Source organism: Lathamus discolor, chromosome Z (genome assembly GCF_037157495.1).
Source record: "Lathamus discolor isolate bLatDis1 chromosome Z, bLatDis1.hap1, whole genome shotgun sequence".
Classification (NCBI taxonomy): Eukaryota; Metazoa; Chordata; class Aves; order Psittaciformes; family Psittacidae; genus Lathamus; species Lathamus discolor.
Genome location: NC_088909.1, coordinates 24,989,758 through 25,004,599, shown reverse-complemented (window position 1 = coordinate 25,004,599; position 14,842 = coordinate 24,989,758). Strand labels below are relative to the sequence as shown.

Genomic DNA, 14,842 nt, shown 5'->3' with positions numbered 1-14,842 from the left:
ATGAGGGAGCAGCTGAAGCCAAAAGGCACAGTGGGAATGAAGCAGAGCAGTAGGAAAAGAGAAACTGAGGCCCATTTTAATAAACGAAGGGCACACCTGCAGCAAAGATTGCCCAAAGTCACTGTGAACCACACCAGTGGTGTCCCTTGGGCATAGGTACCCACATTGCAACTTCCCAGTATGCCCAAGCTACACCAGGAATGACACAGTACTCTCTGGGAGTAACTGAGGGACCATACCTTCATCCTTCCTTGCCAAAGGCTCTTCCATGCTCTACCACGTCCCTGTAAAACCTGTTATCTCAGGAGATACTTTGACTTCTCTTGCTGTTCCTCCCCCTACATTAAGCCCTGACGGTGTCACTCCTTTTGTCCCCTCCTTTGTTTCTCCCAACAGGGAGATTTGAGGAGGGCGTTAATTCACCTGCACACTTCCACCTCCCCCCCGCTCCCCGCTGTGCCCTCCTCTCACACACACGTCTTGCTCTTTCTTACACAACCGGATCCTGAATTACGCCTGTTTCTCACCTTTCTCTGCTTCCAGCACACTTCCTCTTACGTACCAAGAGAATCCCTGTGCGGAAGAAAGCGCTCCGCGACAGGACGTTGAACTCAGCCCCTTTCCTCCCTCCTGTCTTTTCCCACCAGCTTGCTCTTGGCACATGCCTCACTGGAGCAAACGTTTCCCCAGCTGAAATTCAAAAGGTCTCCATTTCCCCCTCTACAGCAGAGCAGAACAAAGTTGCTGCCACTTCTCAACTTCTCCCTGCTCATTCTTCTTAGGAAATCTCAACAGGATCACAATCTTTCCCGTTCAAGTTGGAGACCTTCAGGAGCACATTACCCTGCCTGTGCTGGGATTCTCCAAAGAGAAAGCACAGCCACGCTGGCTTAGAAACACCTGAGCAGAACCGAACTAAGCTTAGCAGGAGCCTCAAGTGGCACCTCAAGTCCTTCCCTTTAACTGCTGCTGCTAAGCCAGCCTGTTTCCCCTGCTCTTCCAAAACACCCAGCCTGGAGTGCTAATGCCAGGAGTTACAACTTACTCCAGCACAAAGTGGAGAAAACTCAAGCCCTGTGCTTTGACACGGAGTTGCACACAGGGGGCTCAACAGGCTGAGAGAGGGAAACATGCCCTGCCAGAAACCAAGATTAACCAAGGAGCCACCGGGACATGGTGCACACTCGCGGTAAAGCATGACAGCAGGCAAGCACTGCCCAGCCCTCGACATTCCCATCAGTCCAGGGCTTTCAAGGGGAAGCATGCTGGCTCAGAAAGCTCCTTTGGCTTGGTTACCACCAGTGCGCGGCCAAAACCAGCGGCAGAATCCCCAGCATGGCAACATTTCCCCCATCTTGCAGAATCACGCTGCTGAGACATTTTATTCTGGATGCGCTGCGCTGCAGCAGGTAACTTGCTCTGCTGCACACCACGTGAATTCCACTGCTCTCCTCCTCCAGCCCAGTGCTCAGCCTCCACAGCCCAGCACTTACCCTGTCGATGTTCCTCAGAGCTAGCGCCGCTATGTAGAACTGGCGGGGAACGTAGTTCTCAAACACCACCTCGGATGGGAACGGCTGGAACAACCTCTGGTCCAGGCCAACTGCTGAGAACTGCAGATGCAAGACAGAGCAGAGAGAGCTTCAGCTGCTGGGAGAAAGATTAACGAATGAAGATCCCACACTGATCTCCAGTAAACACAGTCTCTTGGTGAGTACATCTGCCCAGCTCACACTAGGAGATGGGAGCCCACCCACCTCCGCTCTCAGCTCACAAAACGTTTCTGGACCATGTTGAGCAGCCTCAAGCTAAGAAGCTCTTTTGCAGGCTGTTTCTCCAGGCTGCCTTCTCCAAAAGGCAAAGCAGCGCCCACCTCCAGCAGAGCCCTCTGCTAAGGGGCTCACTCAGCTCCAGACGCTTGCTGGAACAGTCACGAGCACTCAGGGAGCAAGCAAAACCCAGGAGTTTCCAGGAGCCTCCACAGGAAACAATTTGCAGGTGAACTTCCCTCTGAGACAGCGAGACTGAGTCCCACGCATCCCAAATATCTTTTTGGTTTTTTGATGCAGACCCGAGAAACCAGTCGGAAGACACCAGTACCAGGGAGGAAAGGCCAACAAGAAAGTAACAGGGCAGGAGGGAAACAGACAAATGAGGTGAATGCTGGATGGGGATGAAGTTTCAGCTGAAGTCTCAGCATCAGGGGGCAACTTGAGCTAGACTGCAATTCGTATCCCCTTTCCCCACGAGCTTTATGTTGATGCTTCACTGTATTCTCTTACTGCTCGTTTCTTGAACACCGCTGCAGAAGCAGCTCTGAAAAATGCACGCAAAGACCAAACGCTGACCCAGCAGAGGCAGTACTTGGAGATAATTCCTCCCTGCTTGCTCTCCCCTCTCCCAGCTGCACTGCTGTCACTCGAGAGACACAGGCAGCTCTCCCGCTTCTCCACAAAAGCCATGCTCAGGCCGAGCCCAGTAGCTGTCGCACTGCCAGTTATTTGGGCGCCCGTCTTACGTGTTCCCACCTCCTGTGCTGCCTGGGGCAACCCGTAACCGATGTGCTACATCAGGTCTCTTGCTGGCAGCTTTCTGCTCAACAGCCTACCTCAGTCATCCACCCACCTGGACTGTGTGTTAGACTGAGCAGTCCTGCAAGAAAAGCAGCTTTGAACATCCATCTAAGAGAACACTGATCCAGGCAAAGCGCATCCACTCTTCTCTGCCCAGCAAAACCCACCCACTGCAGCAGAGGTTCCACTGCCTTTGTGCAGACCAGGACTTCAATGGCTCATTGGAGAAATGTGTTTTTTGCCTTTCCCCCAGCAGAAAGAACTCCACCACCACCACTTGGAAATGACAACAGGACCTCATCACCAAGCTGCTTGGGTAAGCTGGAGGCAAGGCTGCCACAAGCACGTGCCCTCTTCAAATGTCACATCAAACGGCAAGGAGAAGAGCAGGGAAAGGCTACCTTTTGATGGGAGACTTCACCCATGTCCCGAAGCTGGGTAGCCCGGGGCCGCCTCATCTCCCGAGGGCTGGCCAGCCTCTGCCTGGTGGTGAGAGACTCTTCTGCCTCTCTGACCAGCTTCGGATTACGAGATGCTACCACTCTGCTCTGGAATCCATCCGCCCTTCTGGAGGACCTCATGGGCCGGGGGGTCTTGCCACTGGCCATGTCGCAGAGGTCGCCTGGAAGAAGCAACAGTTGGACAATCCACAACCCCAGAACCTTAAAACCCTGGACCCACGGAACCCTGGAACCCCGCAACCTCAGGGAAGGGCTCTTAAAGCTCACCCAGTTCCAACCCCCTGCCACGGGCAGGGACACCTTCCACTAGGGCAGGTTGCTCCAAGCCCCGTCCAACCTGGCCTTGAACACTGCCAGGGATGGGGCAGCCACAGCTTCTCTGGGCAACCTGTGCCAGGGCCTCGCCATTCCTGGCACACCCAAAGGACACAGCTGTGTCTCCAGCCTCTGGCATCCTTCCTAAGCGGAGAACACAGGGCCTCCCCACCCTCATTCATGATTAGACCATATTTAGGCTCCATTCATAGACGTAAAACCCCACAACAAACAGACCCTGAGCCAAAACAGCCTTTTGCTCTGGGGGCAGTCCCACGAGCCACACAGACGCACCAGGCGCTACTGGCACTTCTCACCCTCTCTGCAAGGAGCCTGATGATGTTTCTAACTAAGTCAGCACAGAGTTCAAGACTCTGATTAAGAACTATAGTTTCTCAAGGCTACTTTGCCTGGCTCACGTTACAAAGATTATCTGGCAAAAACGGCTCCTTCCAGGCAGGAAATCACCCCACTGCCCAAGAGCATTTCTCCATGCAGAAGGACGCCCTAATTTTCACTTGTTAACACCCAAACTCCAGGCTCCCTACAGGCACTCCAGGCTGCCACAGCAGGAAAAAAGCAGGAAACCATCGAAGGCACATGAGCAATTAGCTCAGAGCTACGTAAAATCCAGGATGATATTCCCTCCTGCTTCCCTGTGCTCCACATCACCTCTGCTGTGTGCACTTGCTGTACACAGCAAGACAGCATCTAGGCAAAGATGGCCATTCCCTGCCCCTCGACTGCTCCCCACACCCTGCAAGCAAGGCAATCACTTCATTCCTTTACTGCCAAGGCAGCGACAGCACGGCACGTGTTTGTGGTGCCGGGCCCTCCACGGCTTCAGGAAACAAGGCTACCGTTTCCTTTTGTCCTTGCAAGAAACTCCAGAGCTCTGCACTGCCCTATGGACAGGAGGACCTGCTGCAGCAAGAGCTGGGATTTAGAGCTGGAAATAACTCCTTTTCAAGGGAGAAACCTAATGGGGATGATCCAGCATTAAGCTGGGTTTCAGTGGTTTCTTACCGGGTCTTAAGAATAACTGCCTTATTCGTTCCAATTCTCCGAGCTGTGATTTCACTTCACTTGAAACGAACCCTGTCGTCGCCCCCACAACGCTTATTTCCAGAGGGCTTCCAACCTCCACAGCCCAGCCAGCCCAGCAGCTTCCCCCCGCGCCCTGGAGCAAGGCTCTTCCACAGCCCCAGAGCCTGCAGGGACCAGCCTCCCAGAGGAGCAGGAAAGGAGCACAACGGAGCAATCGGGCACATCTCCCTGCAGGGGCAGGACAAACCAGCCACCAGGACACAGCACCCCTCCAGCCCACCACCCCACGGCTCCCTGCTCCCCACCTCAGACAGCCAAGGCTCCCTTTGCTGCAGGACCTACAGCCTAGCTCCAAGTCTCTACCCTCACTGCAAGTTGCACGGCAATTTCAGAGCCCGTTCAAGCCCTTCTACCTGCCCAGCCCTGCTCTTAGCCCAGGGATGTTTAAATCCTGCCGGCTATCACACAACTGCCCCATCCCTGCTGCCAGCGGAGCTGCCTCCTCCCTGCCCAGGGCCAGACGCTACCTGAGCACGGGTGATTCACGCTTCTCCTGGAGGATTCCTCCGTGCGGGGCCCAGCCTTGGCTCCTGAATGCCCTCGCGCTGCTCGGCAGCTGTGGGCAGCTGCAGGGACAGGAGCCGCCCAGGGACGCCTCGGTGTGGCTCTTGCCCACCAGCACAGCAGCTAACTGCTGCTGGGCTGCCAACAGCCAGGGGAACCTGGGCAGCAAAGGACAGGGCTGGCACCTGGGCTGCCCAGCCCCTCTCCTCAACGCTCTGGCTTTGCCAGCTAGGGCAGGGTTTCACCAGCGCCTCGAGGAAGCAGAGCTCAGAGCCTGACAGTAGCTCAAGCCTGCTCCTGCCTCAGCGGCTCAGCAACTCCTGCTCTCACTGGGCCACGGCTGCTGCTCGCATTTAACAGCAGCAGCTCCCCTGTACGTCACAATAGGCGAGGGCCACACGTGGCTTCCACGGCCACCGCAGGGCCTTGCTAAAGCTACAGCCTTGCGGATCCCTGCAGCCCCCCTACGCCTTCAATGTCTCCCCCGCAGTGAAGCCCTGCACCAGGGCTAAAGTTCACTTTACAGCAGCATTTGGTCACGCTCCGTGAGCGACACATAAATTGCTGGAGACACCGCAGATGAGCCAAGAATTTCTCTGCTTCAGCAGGAAAGAAAAAAGCTTCCGCACTGACTACAAAGCAACCATTTAATTCCTACTTTGCTGGCCCACGAGGAGCCCCGCCACACCAGGGCCATGGCCAGCCTGCCTTTGGGGTGACCCCTGTTGCTGTCCCTGGTGAGCACCCGTCGATGACTTTGTACCCATTAAGCCTGCGCACACGGGCACACGCACCACACAAGGCCACCCAACTGCCCGGGGCATCTCAGCTGCCAGGAGCTTCACACGTTTGCAGCACAGCGTTTGCCAGAAACAAAAGCTTCCCATGAGACTCGGGGCCACAGGCAAAGCAAATCCTCACACCTGCCTGGCGGGGAACGTGGAGCCCTCACTTTGAAACCAACACTCATCATCTGGGCCTTTACAACACAGGCAGGGAGGATATGAGCCCCGAGTGCTAACTGGCTCTCCAGGCAGCCAGCCTCTGGAAACACTCCAAAACATGTCCCGCACCATGTCCAGCCACGAATCCAGCTGGAAACTGGAGAGCTCAGGCAAAGACACCTCAGGCGTGACACCCCTGTGTGCTGAAGGCACCAAGGCTCTCTAACTAAAGGAAACCTCTTACAAAAGCTCTACCACAGCTGACATCATTAATAGGAGCCCACTAGTAGAGCTTCCTGCTATTTCCTTCATAACCTTCAACTGCCAGCCAACGCTGAGACAGACCAAGCTCCCTTCCAGGGTCATAGAATCATAGAATAGTTAGGGTTGGAAAGGGCCTCAAGATCATCTAGTTCCAACCCCCCTGCCATGGCCAGGGACACCTCACGCTAAACCATCCCACGCAAGGCTTCATCCAACCTGGCCTCGCACACCGCCAGGGATGGAGCACTCACAACCTCCCTGGGCAACCCATTCCAGTGTCTCACCACCCTAACAGGAAAGAATTTCCTCCTTAGATCCAATCTAAACTTCCCCTGTTTAAGTTTTAACCCCTTACCCCTTGTGCTGTCACTACAGTCCCTGATGAAGAGTCCCTCCCCAGCATCCCTATAGGCCCCCTTCAGGTACTGGAAGGCTGCTATTAGGTCCCCACGCAGCCTTCTCTTCTCCACGCTGAACAGCCCCAACTTGCTCAGCCTATCTTCATACGGGAGGCGCTCCAGTCCCCTGATCATCCTCGTGGCCCTCCTCTGGACTTGTTCCAGCAGTTCCATGTCCTTTTTATGTCGAGGACACCAGAACTGCACACAATACTCCAGGTGAGGTCTCACAAGAGCAGAGTAGAGGGGCAGGGTCACCTCTTTCGACCTGCTGGTCTCGCTCCTTTTGATGCAGCCCAGGATACGGTTGGCTTTCTGGGCTGCGAGCGCACACTGCCGGCTCATGTTCATTTCCTCATCGACCAGCACCCCCAGGTCCTTCTCTGCAGGGCCGCTCTGAATCTCTTCTTTGCCCAACCTGTAGCTGTGCCTGGGATTGCTCCAACCCAGGTGTAGGACCTTGCACTTGTCATGGTTGAACTTCATAAGGTTGGCATCAGCCCACCTTACAAGCGTGTCAAGGTCCCTCTGGATGGCATCCCTTCCCTCCAGCATATCAACCGGACCACACAGCTTGGTGTCACTGGCAAACTTGCTGAGGGCGCACTCAAGCCCACTGTCCATGTCAGCGACAAAGATGTTGAGTAAGACCGGTCCCAACACCGATCCCTGAGGGACACCACTCGTTACCGGTCTCCAGCCGGATATCGAGCCATTGAGCACAACTCTTTGCGTGCGGCCGTCCAGCCAGTTCTTTATCCACCGAGTGGTCCATCCATCAAATTGATATCTCTCCAATTCAGAGAGAAGGATGTCGTGTGGGACAGTGTCAAACGCTTTGCACAAGTCCAGGTAGATGACATCAACTGCTTTACCCTTGTCCATCAATTCTGTAGCCCCATCATAGAAGGCCACCACATTGGTCAGGCAGGATTTCCCCTTAGTGAAGCCATGCTGGCTGTCACCAAGCACCTTGTTGTTTTTCATGTGCCTTAGCATGCTGTCCAGGAGAATGTGCTCCAAGATTTTACCAGGCACAGAGGTAAGACTCTGTAATTCCCCGCGTCTTCCATTTTCCCCTTCTTGAAAATGGGGGTTATATTTCCCGTTTTCCAGTCGTCGGGAACTTCACCTGGCTGCCATTATTTTTCAAATATGATGGCCAGTAGCTTAGCAACGTCATTCGCCAGCTCCTTCAGGACCCGCGGATGGATTCCATCAGGTTCCATGGACTTGTGCACGTTCAGGTTCTTAAGACGGTCTTGAACCAGATCCTCTCCTATAGTGGGCCTAAGGTCTTCATTCTCAAATTTTTACCTTTAAGTGGAACCGACTGAAGTCTTAACCGCGCTTTCCCAAAGAATCTTAGAGAATAACAGAATCGTAGAACGCTTTGGATTGGAAAGGACCTTAAGATCCTCTAGTTCCAACACCCTGTCACAGGGAGGGACACCTCACACAAGAACATGGTGCCCAAGCCCCGTCCAACCTGGCCTTGAACACTGCCAGGGATGGAGCATTCACCACTGCTTTGGGCAACCTGTGCCAGTGCCCCACCACCCGCACAGTGAAGAATTTCTTCCTTCTAGCTAACCTGAACTTCCTCTGTTTCACTTTAAGCCCATCACCCCTTGTCCTCTTGATACAGCCCCTGATCAAGAGTCCCTCCCCAGCATGCTGGTAGGCCCCCTTCAGATACTGGAAGGCTGCTATGAGGTCTCCACCCCGCCTTCCCTTCTCCACGCTGAACAGCCCCAGCTTTCTCAGCCTGTCTTTGTACAGGAGCTGCTCCATCCCCCTTAGCATCCTCATGGCCCTCCTCTGGATTTGCTCCAACAGCTCTAGGTCCTTCTGTTGAGGACACCAGAACTGTACACTGTGCTCCCAGTGGGGGTCTCATGAGAGCAGAGGAGCAGGATCACCTCCCTTGACCTGCTGGTCATGCTCTTGGTGATACAGCCCAGGACACAGGGGGTTTCCGGGCTCAAGCGCACGCTGAAGCGCCTCATGTTCCAACCCCCAGGTCCTTCTCCTCACGCTGCTCTGAATCACTTCTCTGCGCAGCCTGCAGCTGTGCCTGGGATTGCCCTGACCCAGGGGCAGGAGCCTGCACTCGGCTTTGCTGAACTTCATGAGGCTGGCCACCTCTCCAGCATGTGCAGGTCCCTCTGGATGCCATCCCTTCCCTCCAGCGCGCCGGCTGCACCACACAGCTTGGTGTTGTCTGCAAGCTTGCTGAGGGCGCTCGATCCCACTGTCTGTGTCAGCGACAAAGATGTTGAACAGGGTCTGCCCCAACACCGACCCCTGACGGACACCATTCGTCACTGGTCTCCGTTTACACATTGAGCCATTGACCGCGACTCTCTGTGTGCAGTCATCCAGCCAATTCCTTGTCCAGCGGCTGTGCATCCAGCGAATTCATGCCTCTCCCGTTTAGAGACAAGGACGTCGTGTGGGAGGATGCTAAATGAAATTTATTGGCTCCAGAGAGCACGAACGTGGCGGGAAGGGCCAGGGGCAGCTGGTCACTTGCGGGTGGAGGGCAGGCCCCGGAGGTGGTAGATCCAGGAGCCGCCAGGGCAAGAGACCACCAGCCTGCTGGTGACAGGAGCCGGGCCGCCCGTGAAGGAGACGGTGATGGTGGTGCTGCTCTTGGCGCGCAGCATCTCGGGGGCCCTGACGCTGAAGGCCGGGTGCTTTACGGCATACTGGAACGCCGTGGCCCTCGGGAAGACGTTCCTGAAGGAGATGGAGGTGGTGCCGCCGGCTGGGATGAGGAAGGGGCCCTGGGGTTCAGGGGGCAGCGCAAGGCCGATGAGTGGGATGCAGTACTGCCCGCCCAGTGCAGAGCTGAGCTGCAACGTGGCCTTGGCTTTGCCCAGGTGGCAGGGCTCAAAGGTCACTTCCACATTCAGCTCCGAGCCCCCAGCGCTGGCGGGTGCCGCACTGATGGATTTTGCCGTCCGGAAGTCGGCACAGTCGGTCTGCGCAGGGGAGACAAGAGACCATGGGGGGTTGGTCACAACAGCAGAGCCAGCGCCTCGGGAAGAACACGATGGTCCCCTGGCCCTGGCCCGTCCCACCCAGACCATAGCCCTGGTGAGTGCCTGCGGTGAATGGGCACGAGAAGTGTGCAAACGTGCCCAGCAGGAACAACCCTGCACCCAAGCCCCAAGACTGCCAGACCTGGGCTGCAAGCGGGAAGCAAGCCCAGGCACCACGGGGCCTGAAAAGCAGCTCCAACCAGGGCAGCAGACACGGGCCCGCAAGGGAGGACAAGCCCACACTAGTGGGAAGGCCCCTGGGCTCACATGGCCACCCTGGCTCTGCCAGGCCACGCCAGAGGCACTCGGACCCCCTGGTGGAGAGGGCTGGTGCTGGCCAGAGGAGCTGCCTCCCAGCCAGAGCCCTGGCAGCCCGGGCTCACCTGTAGGAGGTACTCGGTCTCCTGCTGGGCAAAATTCCGTATTTTGGTGGTGATGGTCTGACGGGAGCCCAGCATGGTGCGGAAATACACGGGCTTCTCTGGCCTGCTCGAGGTGGCTTTCAGCTGCAGGTTGTAAGACAGAGAGCCCAAGTCGCTGCTCTGGAGCACCAGGTGCCCGGTGCTCTCACCCGTTTTCAGGGGCTGATACTCCAAGACAAGATCCGCCTGGGAGGAAGGAAGGAAAAAGCCACGGCGTCAGGCACAGGCAGGGAACACGTGTGCCTGAGAAGGGGGCAGCTGGTCCCTGCTCTGCTCAGGCAGCGCTTGAAGGCTGGGCTGCCTTCCCCGCTCTGACTCCCTCTCTCTCGGGCACAGCCTTGCTCCTTCTGGGGGACGGTTCACTCAGGGACAGATCCCAACAGCTCAGAGCCCTCCAGCATGATGCCAGAAGCTGCCCACCCTAAAAAGCCCCTGTGCTCCCCCAGGGCACACACCACCTCCTGTCAATGCAGGCTGCAGACAACCTGGCCGCGGGATCAGGCTTGTCCTGCAGCCACTCGCACCTGGAAGCAACACATTAAATGAGGGGCACATGGCACAAGGACCTGCCACGTGACGCCCAGTGGCGGCGTGTTACAGGGGCCAGCAGGGCAGACTCCACCAGCGCAGGATGATTCCCACTGGGGATATTCTCGCACACTGCTCCCTCTCTACGTCATCGGCAGGGAGCTGCCACCACGGAAAGAGGCCCCACATGGCTCCTTTCAGGCATCACCCTCCAAGAGCCCCCCCTCCGGCCACGAGTAGGGAGAGCAGAGTGAGCCGGAGGAGCTTTGCTCCTACCTTTGACTGTGCAGGAACAGTAAAGTGCTGTGGAACGCTGACGTCCGGCACTTTGCAGTTGATGGCAAACGTCACCGGGACAGGCAGAGGGTTGTCCACCTTGACAGTGGAGGACACTCTCTGCCGAACGGCGGTGCTCATTTCGACAGTGCCGATGGGTCCCGAAGCCATCACCTTGAAAGTCACCATGTGGAACAAGTACTCTCCGGTTGTCTCGTTGAGGAAGGTCACCTGAATCAGACAGAAAGGGAAGTGCTGCTCATTCCACACAGGAAAACAGACCCGGAAGAGCCCACCGAGCTCAGCGCCCTGCTTCCAGGAATGGCTATGAGCACCCAGCGAGGAGGAGTGCAAGACCAGAGAAAGCACCTGTGGTATTTCATAGGACCCGTGCACGTGGAGGTATGAAAACGGGCGTGTAGCTTCTCAGTGAGCCAACAGCTCCTTGAAGGGCCCTGCAGACCAGTGTCCTCACTCACCTTTGCCCTGTAGACTCCTTCTTTGTAGGAGAAGAAGGTGAGCTGGTAGTCCTTCTTCGCAGAGCTCGGCACGTCGATGTATGAACACCCCTGCAGCACGGAACTGCTTTCCAGGTTCTCTGGTTTGAGCATGTCAATAACCACCAGGAACCTGCGGGTGAGAAGGACGCAGTGAAGGTCAACAGGAAGGACTCCCATAGGATACCCATCGTGCAGGGGTACAATACAGTCCCTCTCATCCTCAGTGCCTCGGGCACAGGGCGCCAGCTCTCACCCCCCTTGGAGGAAAGCCCTCCAGGATGGCTCTGCACAGGCAGAACGTGGGTATGGCCAGACACAGCCAAGGAGAGGGAAAAGCTTTCAGGAGGGAGCTTCCAGGCACTGGAAGCTTCCTTCCTTGTGCTGCTGCAGGGATTGCTCATGAGGCCAGACTCCCTGGGCTGGACTCACCTCTGTGGTCTCTGCAGCCAGTTGGACACAGGGATGAGCTCCGTGTGGGAATTCCTGCACGGAACCTGCCGGGAAATGGCCCCTGAGCACCTGGGGGCTTCAGCAGTTCCTTCCAGCTGGTAGCGTAAGCCTGTCCCGTCCGGCAGGGGGAAGAAGATGGAGCCCTACAGACAACGAATAGGACAAGTCGGCTCTGGAGCACCCCTGGACAGTCCCACGCCTGAGGCTCTCACTGAGGCAGCTTTCAGCACGTCCAGCTGGCAGAGCTGTGACTGCAGCCCTGTCCCGCGCAGGAGGAGACAGACGCCAGCGTCGCACCTGCTCTGAGCTGCTTGTGAGCGGGTGCGTGGCCCACAGGACACGGCACAGCTACAGGACACAGAGGCATCATCTCTGGGCAAAGCAAGGAAACACGGGCCCTGCAGCAGAGCTGCTCTGCACATCCCAACACTCCCTTACTGGCCCCACTCACCTGGGCATGTCCCTGCCAGCCTGTGCTCACGCAGGGACAGCCGTGGGCAGGGGGTGGCCGTCCCTGATGAACTCCATTGCCTCAGTCCTGCTGGCCTTAGCCCCAACAGCGCTGACCAGAGAGCAGCCTGTAAGCTGGCACAACAGGGGCCCCCAGACATGGGCCATGGAAAGCTCATATCCATGCTCATTCTGGGTGCCCGTGGATCCCAGACACCTGCCTCTGCCTCCACAGCAGCTGAAAGCTGCAAGACTCCTCACGCAGGCTGTACGTTAAAGAGATGCTGAGCACGTGCGACCCTAAGGGCACAGATCTGCTGAGCACCCTGGAGACTTGAGGCCAGAAATCTCTGACCTGGCCCACTGTAAGGCCAGCTGGAGCGGGACAAGGAGCGGGACAAGGACCTCGCAGCTCCAGCACCACAGAGCCCTTCTGAACTGACCCCTTGGATTTAGGAGCTTGTTGCTGGCCTGGCACAGAAAACATTGCAGAGGGGCCAGTCACCCCCATGTGCCCAGCCTGAGACCTGCAGGAAGGGCTCCTCCCAAAGCTCCTGCATGACCCTCAAGAGATCTCTCTCGTTTCCCACCTGCCTGCTCACGGCCAGGACGGCACTGACAAACTGCAGGGCAGCTTTGCCCTTCTTGCTCCCTGCAAGCTGCAGAAGGACACCAGCCAGGTGCTGCTGGCAGAAGTGGTTGTGCCCGGGGCTTGGAGAGCCTGTGCAGCCCGTGCGCTGAGCATGGGGGTCTCTGAGCCCCCTGGGCTGCCACAAGCAGCGACCCAGAGCTACGCAGAACAAACTTCATTTCTTGGCCTGCAGAAAGCCTGGCTTTTTACGTTAGCTGCTCCAACACGTTTGGTGCTCAGTCCCGACTTCCCATCTGCCCTTTGCCCGTGCTGGCCCCCAGCCACCACAAAACCCAGCTTCCAACAGAGAGCACAGGACACCTTCAGCTTGGACAGGACCTCCAAAGGTCATCTCGGCCAACCTCCTGCCCAAAGGAGAGTGACCTACGAGGGTCATGCCACGAGGGTCAGCACGCTGGCACAGCTCACCTACCTGATGCTTCTTGTTCCCACAGCTCATGGTTAGGGGTCTGTAGGTGACCTGGTAGGCCTTTTCTTTTTGCCTGGCCTCCAGATGGATAAATTCAGGCCCTTTCCAGTATTTCCCCTCAACAATGGGCTGCAGGGTCCAGGCCTCGCTGCTCGGGTTCGACAGGAGGATGGTCTGGCTCTGCTTCTCACGCACATTGCAGCTGAAAGTCAGGGTCTGCAACAGAGGAGCACAGAGGCTGCTGGGTCGTACCCACAATCCTTGCCACTCTTCTCACGCTGGCTTTACACCAGGACCTGGAGCACGGGGAGCAGCTTTTCCTTGTCACATGCAAAAATTACACTTTGGCCACAGCTTTTGGAGTAAATCAAGCTGGTTGTTCTTGAAGAAGGGAGCAGAACAAGCCTTTCGCATGCTGGGTGAAAGGAAACTTCAGGGGAGTCCTGAAAGGAAACTGCTGTGCAAGGACAGATCTGCAGCCACACAGCCCTTTCCTTCATGGGCAGGATGAAGAGGAGCTCCATGCTCTCTTTGGGAGCAAGAGCCAACTGCTCCCAAGCTACCCCCTCCCAGGGGCTGGATGCAGATGCCTTGCCCCTTCCTACTGCTGAATGCCCTCCCCTGGCCCGGCACGGGGGAGAAGTGTGGCTGCGGGTGCAGTGCTGGGATACAGCGGGGTGGCTCTGTGGGGAGGGTCTCAGGAGAGCCCGGCAGGGTGCTCCCACGGCACGGGTGCTACAGTGCAGAGCCAGGACAACCGAGCTGCTCACTGGAGGAGCAACACCTCGAACAGGGGAGAAAGGCAATGACAGGGCTCAGGAACTCTGGCAGTCCTGCCCAGCACTTTCTCTCTGGGATACCCCGGCACAAGCGAGTCTGCGCTCGCAAGTGTCCTTCAGTTCCTGCCGTGGGAGAGATGTGGCGCAAATGCTGGGGTCCAGGGGCCCATCCTGTCCCTGCTGCGTTACCTCTCTGGTGCCAGGGGCCTCCACGCAGGATCCTGATAGCGTAAGGCGGAGCGCCTCGCTGCCCGGGATGAAGCACCGCAGCCCCTCGTACTGGACAGCCTGGCTCAGCTTCGAGGGGCGGAAGGTCACAACGAAGGGGACATCCACCCCTGGCCTGATGTAACCCTTCGTGGGGCTGATAGAAAAGTCCGGCTGGAAGCTCTCCACGTCCCACAAAAACCTTGCCAAGGAAAGCACAAGGACAGGAAAGAAGGATTAGCCACGGGGAGCTGTGAAGGCAGGGTAAGTCTCAGCGTGAGGCTCTCCGTCTCTGGTGGGCTTTCCCACCACATCTCAGGCCTGATGCTGAGCCACCTGGCAATAAGGCTTCAGGCTGGGCAGGACCCACTGCACCCATCTCTAAATGAGCTTTTGCTCGTACCCCCTTGCTAACTGCCAGGGCCTGACTGCACGGCCATGGCTGCACGACTCTCCAGCGGGATGGAGAAGCAGAGAGGAGCTATCTGGGCACACTACGGCTCCTCACAACCCTCATCCAAGCAATCAGCCCTCAGAGAGGCGGGGGGGTCCTGCT

General features: G+C 57.1%; 2 protein-coding genes across 2 annotated transcripts in view; both read right to left on the bottom strand.

The window, feature by feature from the left end:
- LOC136005888 (hydrocephalus-inducing protein-like) overlaps positions 1–3,064 on the bottom strand; it is a gene marked incomplete at its 5' end in the record, with an annotated part of 47,953 nt that extends 44,889 nt beyond the window's left edge. The window contains 2 exons of the mRNA XM_065663778.1: positions 1,494–1,613; positions 2,975–3,064. Of these exons, the coding sequence (XP_065519850.1) occupies positions 1,494–1,613; positions 2,975–3,064 (210 nt within the window). The remainder of the gene's footprint in view (positions 1–1,493; positions 1,614–2,974) is intronic.
- An 86-nt stretch (positions 3,065–3,150) lies between these two features.
- On the bottom strand, positions 3,151–13,501 carry LOC136005887 (hydrocephalus-inducing protein-like; the record flags this gene model as incomplete). The annotated part of the gene is made up of 7 exons (XM_065663777.1): positions 3,151–3,195; positions 9,161–9,553; positions 9,997–10,221; positions 10,840–11,070; positions 11,319–11,469; positions 11,769–11,932; positions 13,304–13,501. Coding segments are annotated over 7 exons (1,407 nt in total), but the record flags the coding sequence as incomplete, so codon positions are not given.
- Between the last annotated feature and the right edge of the window lie 1,341 nt (positions 13,502–14,842).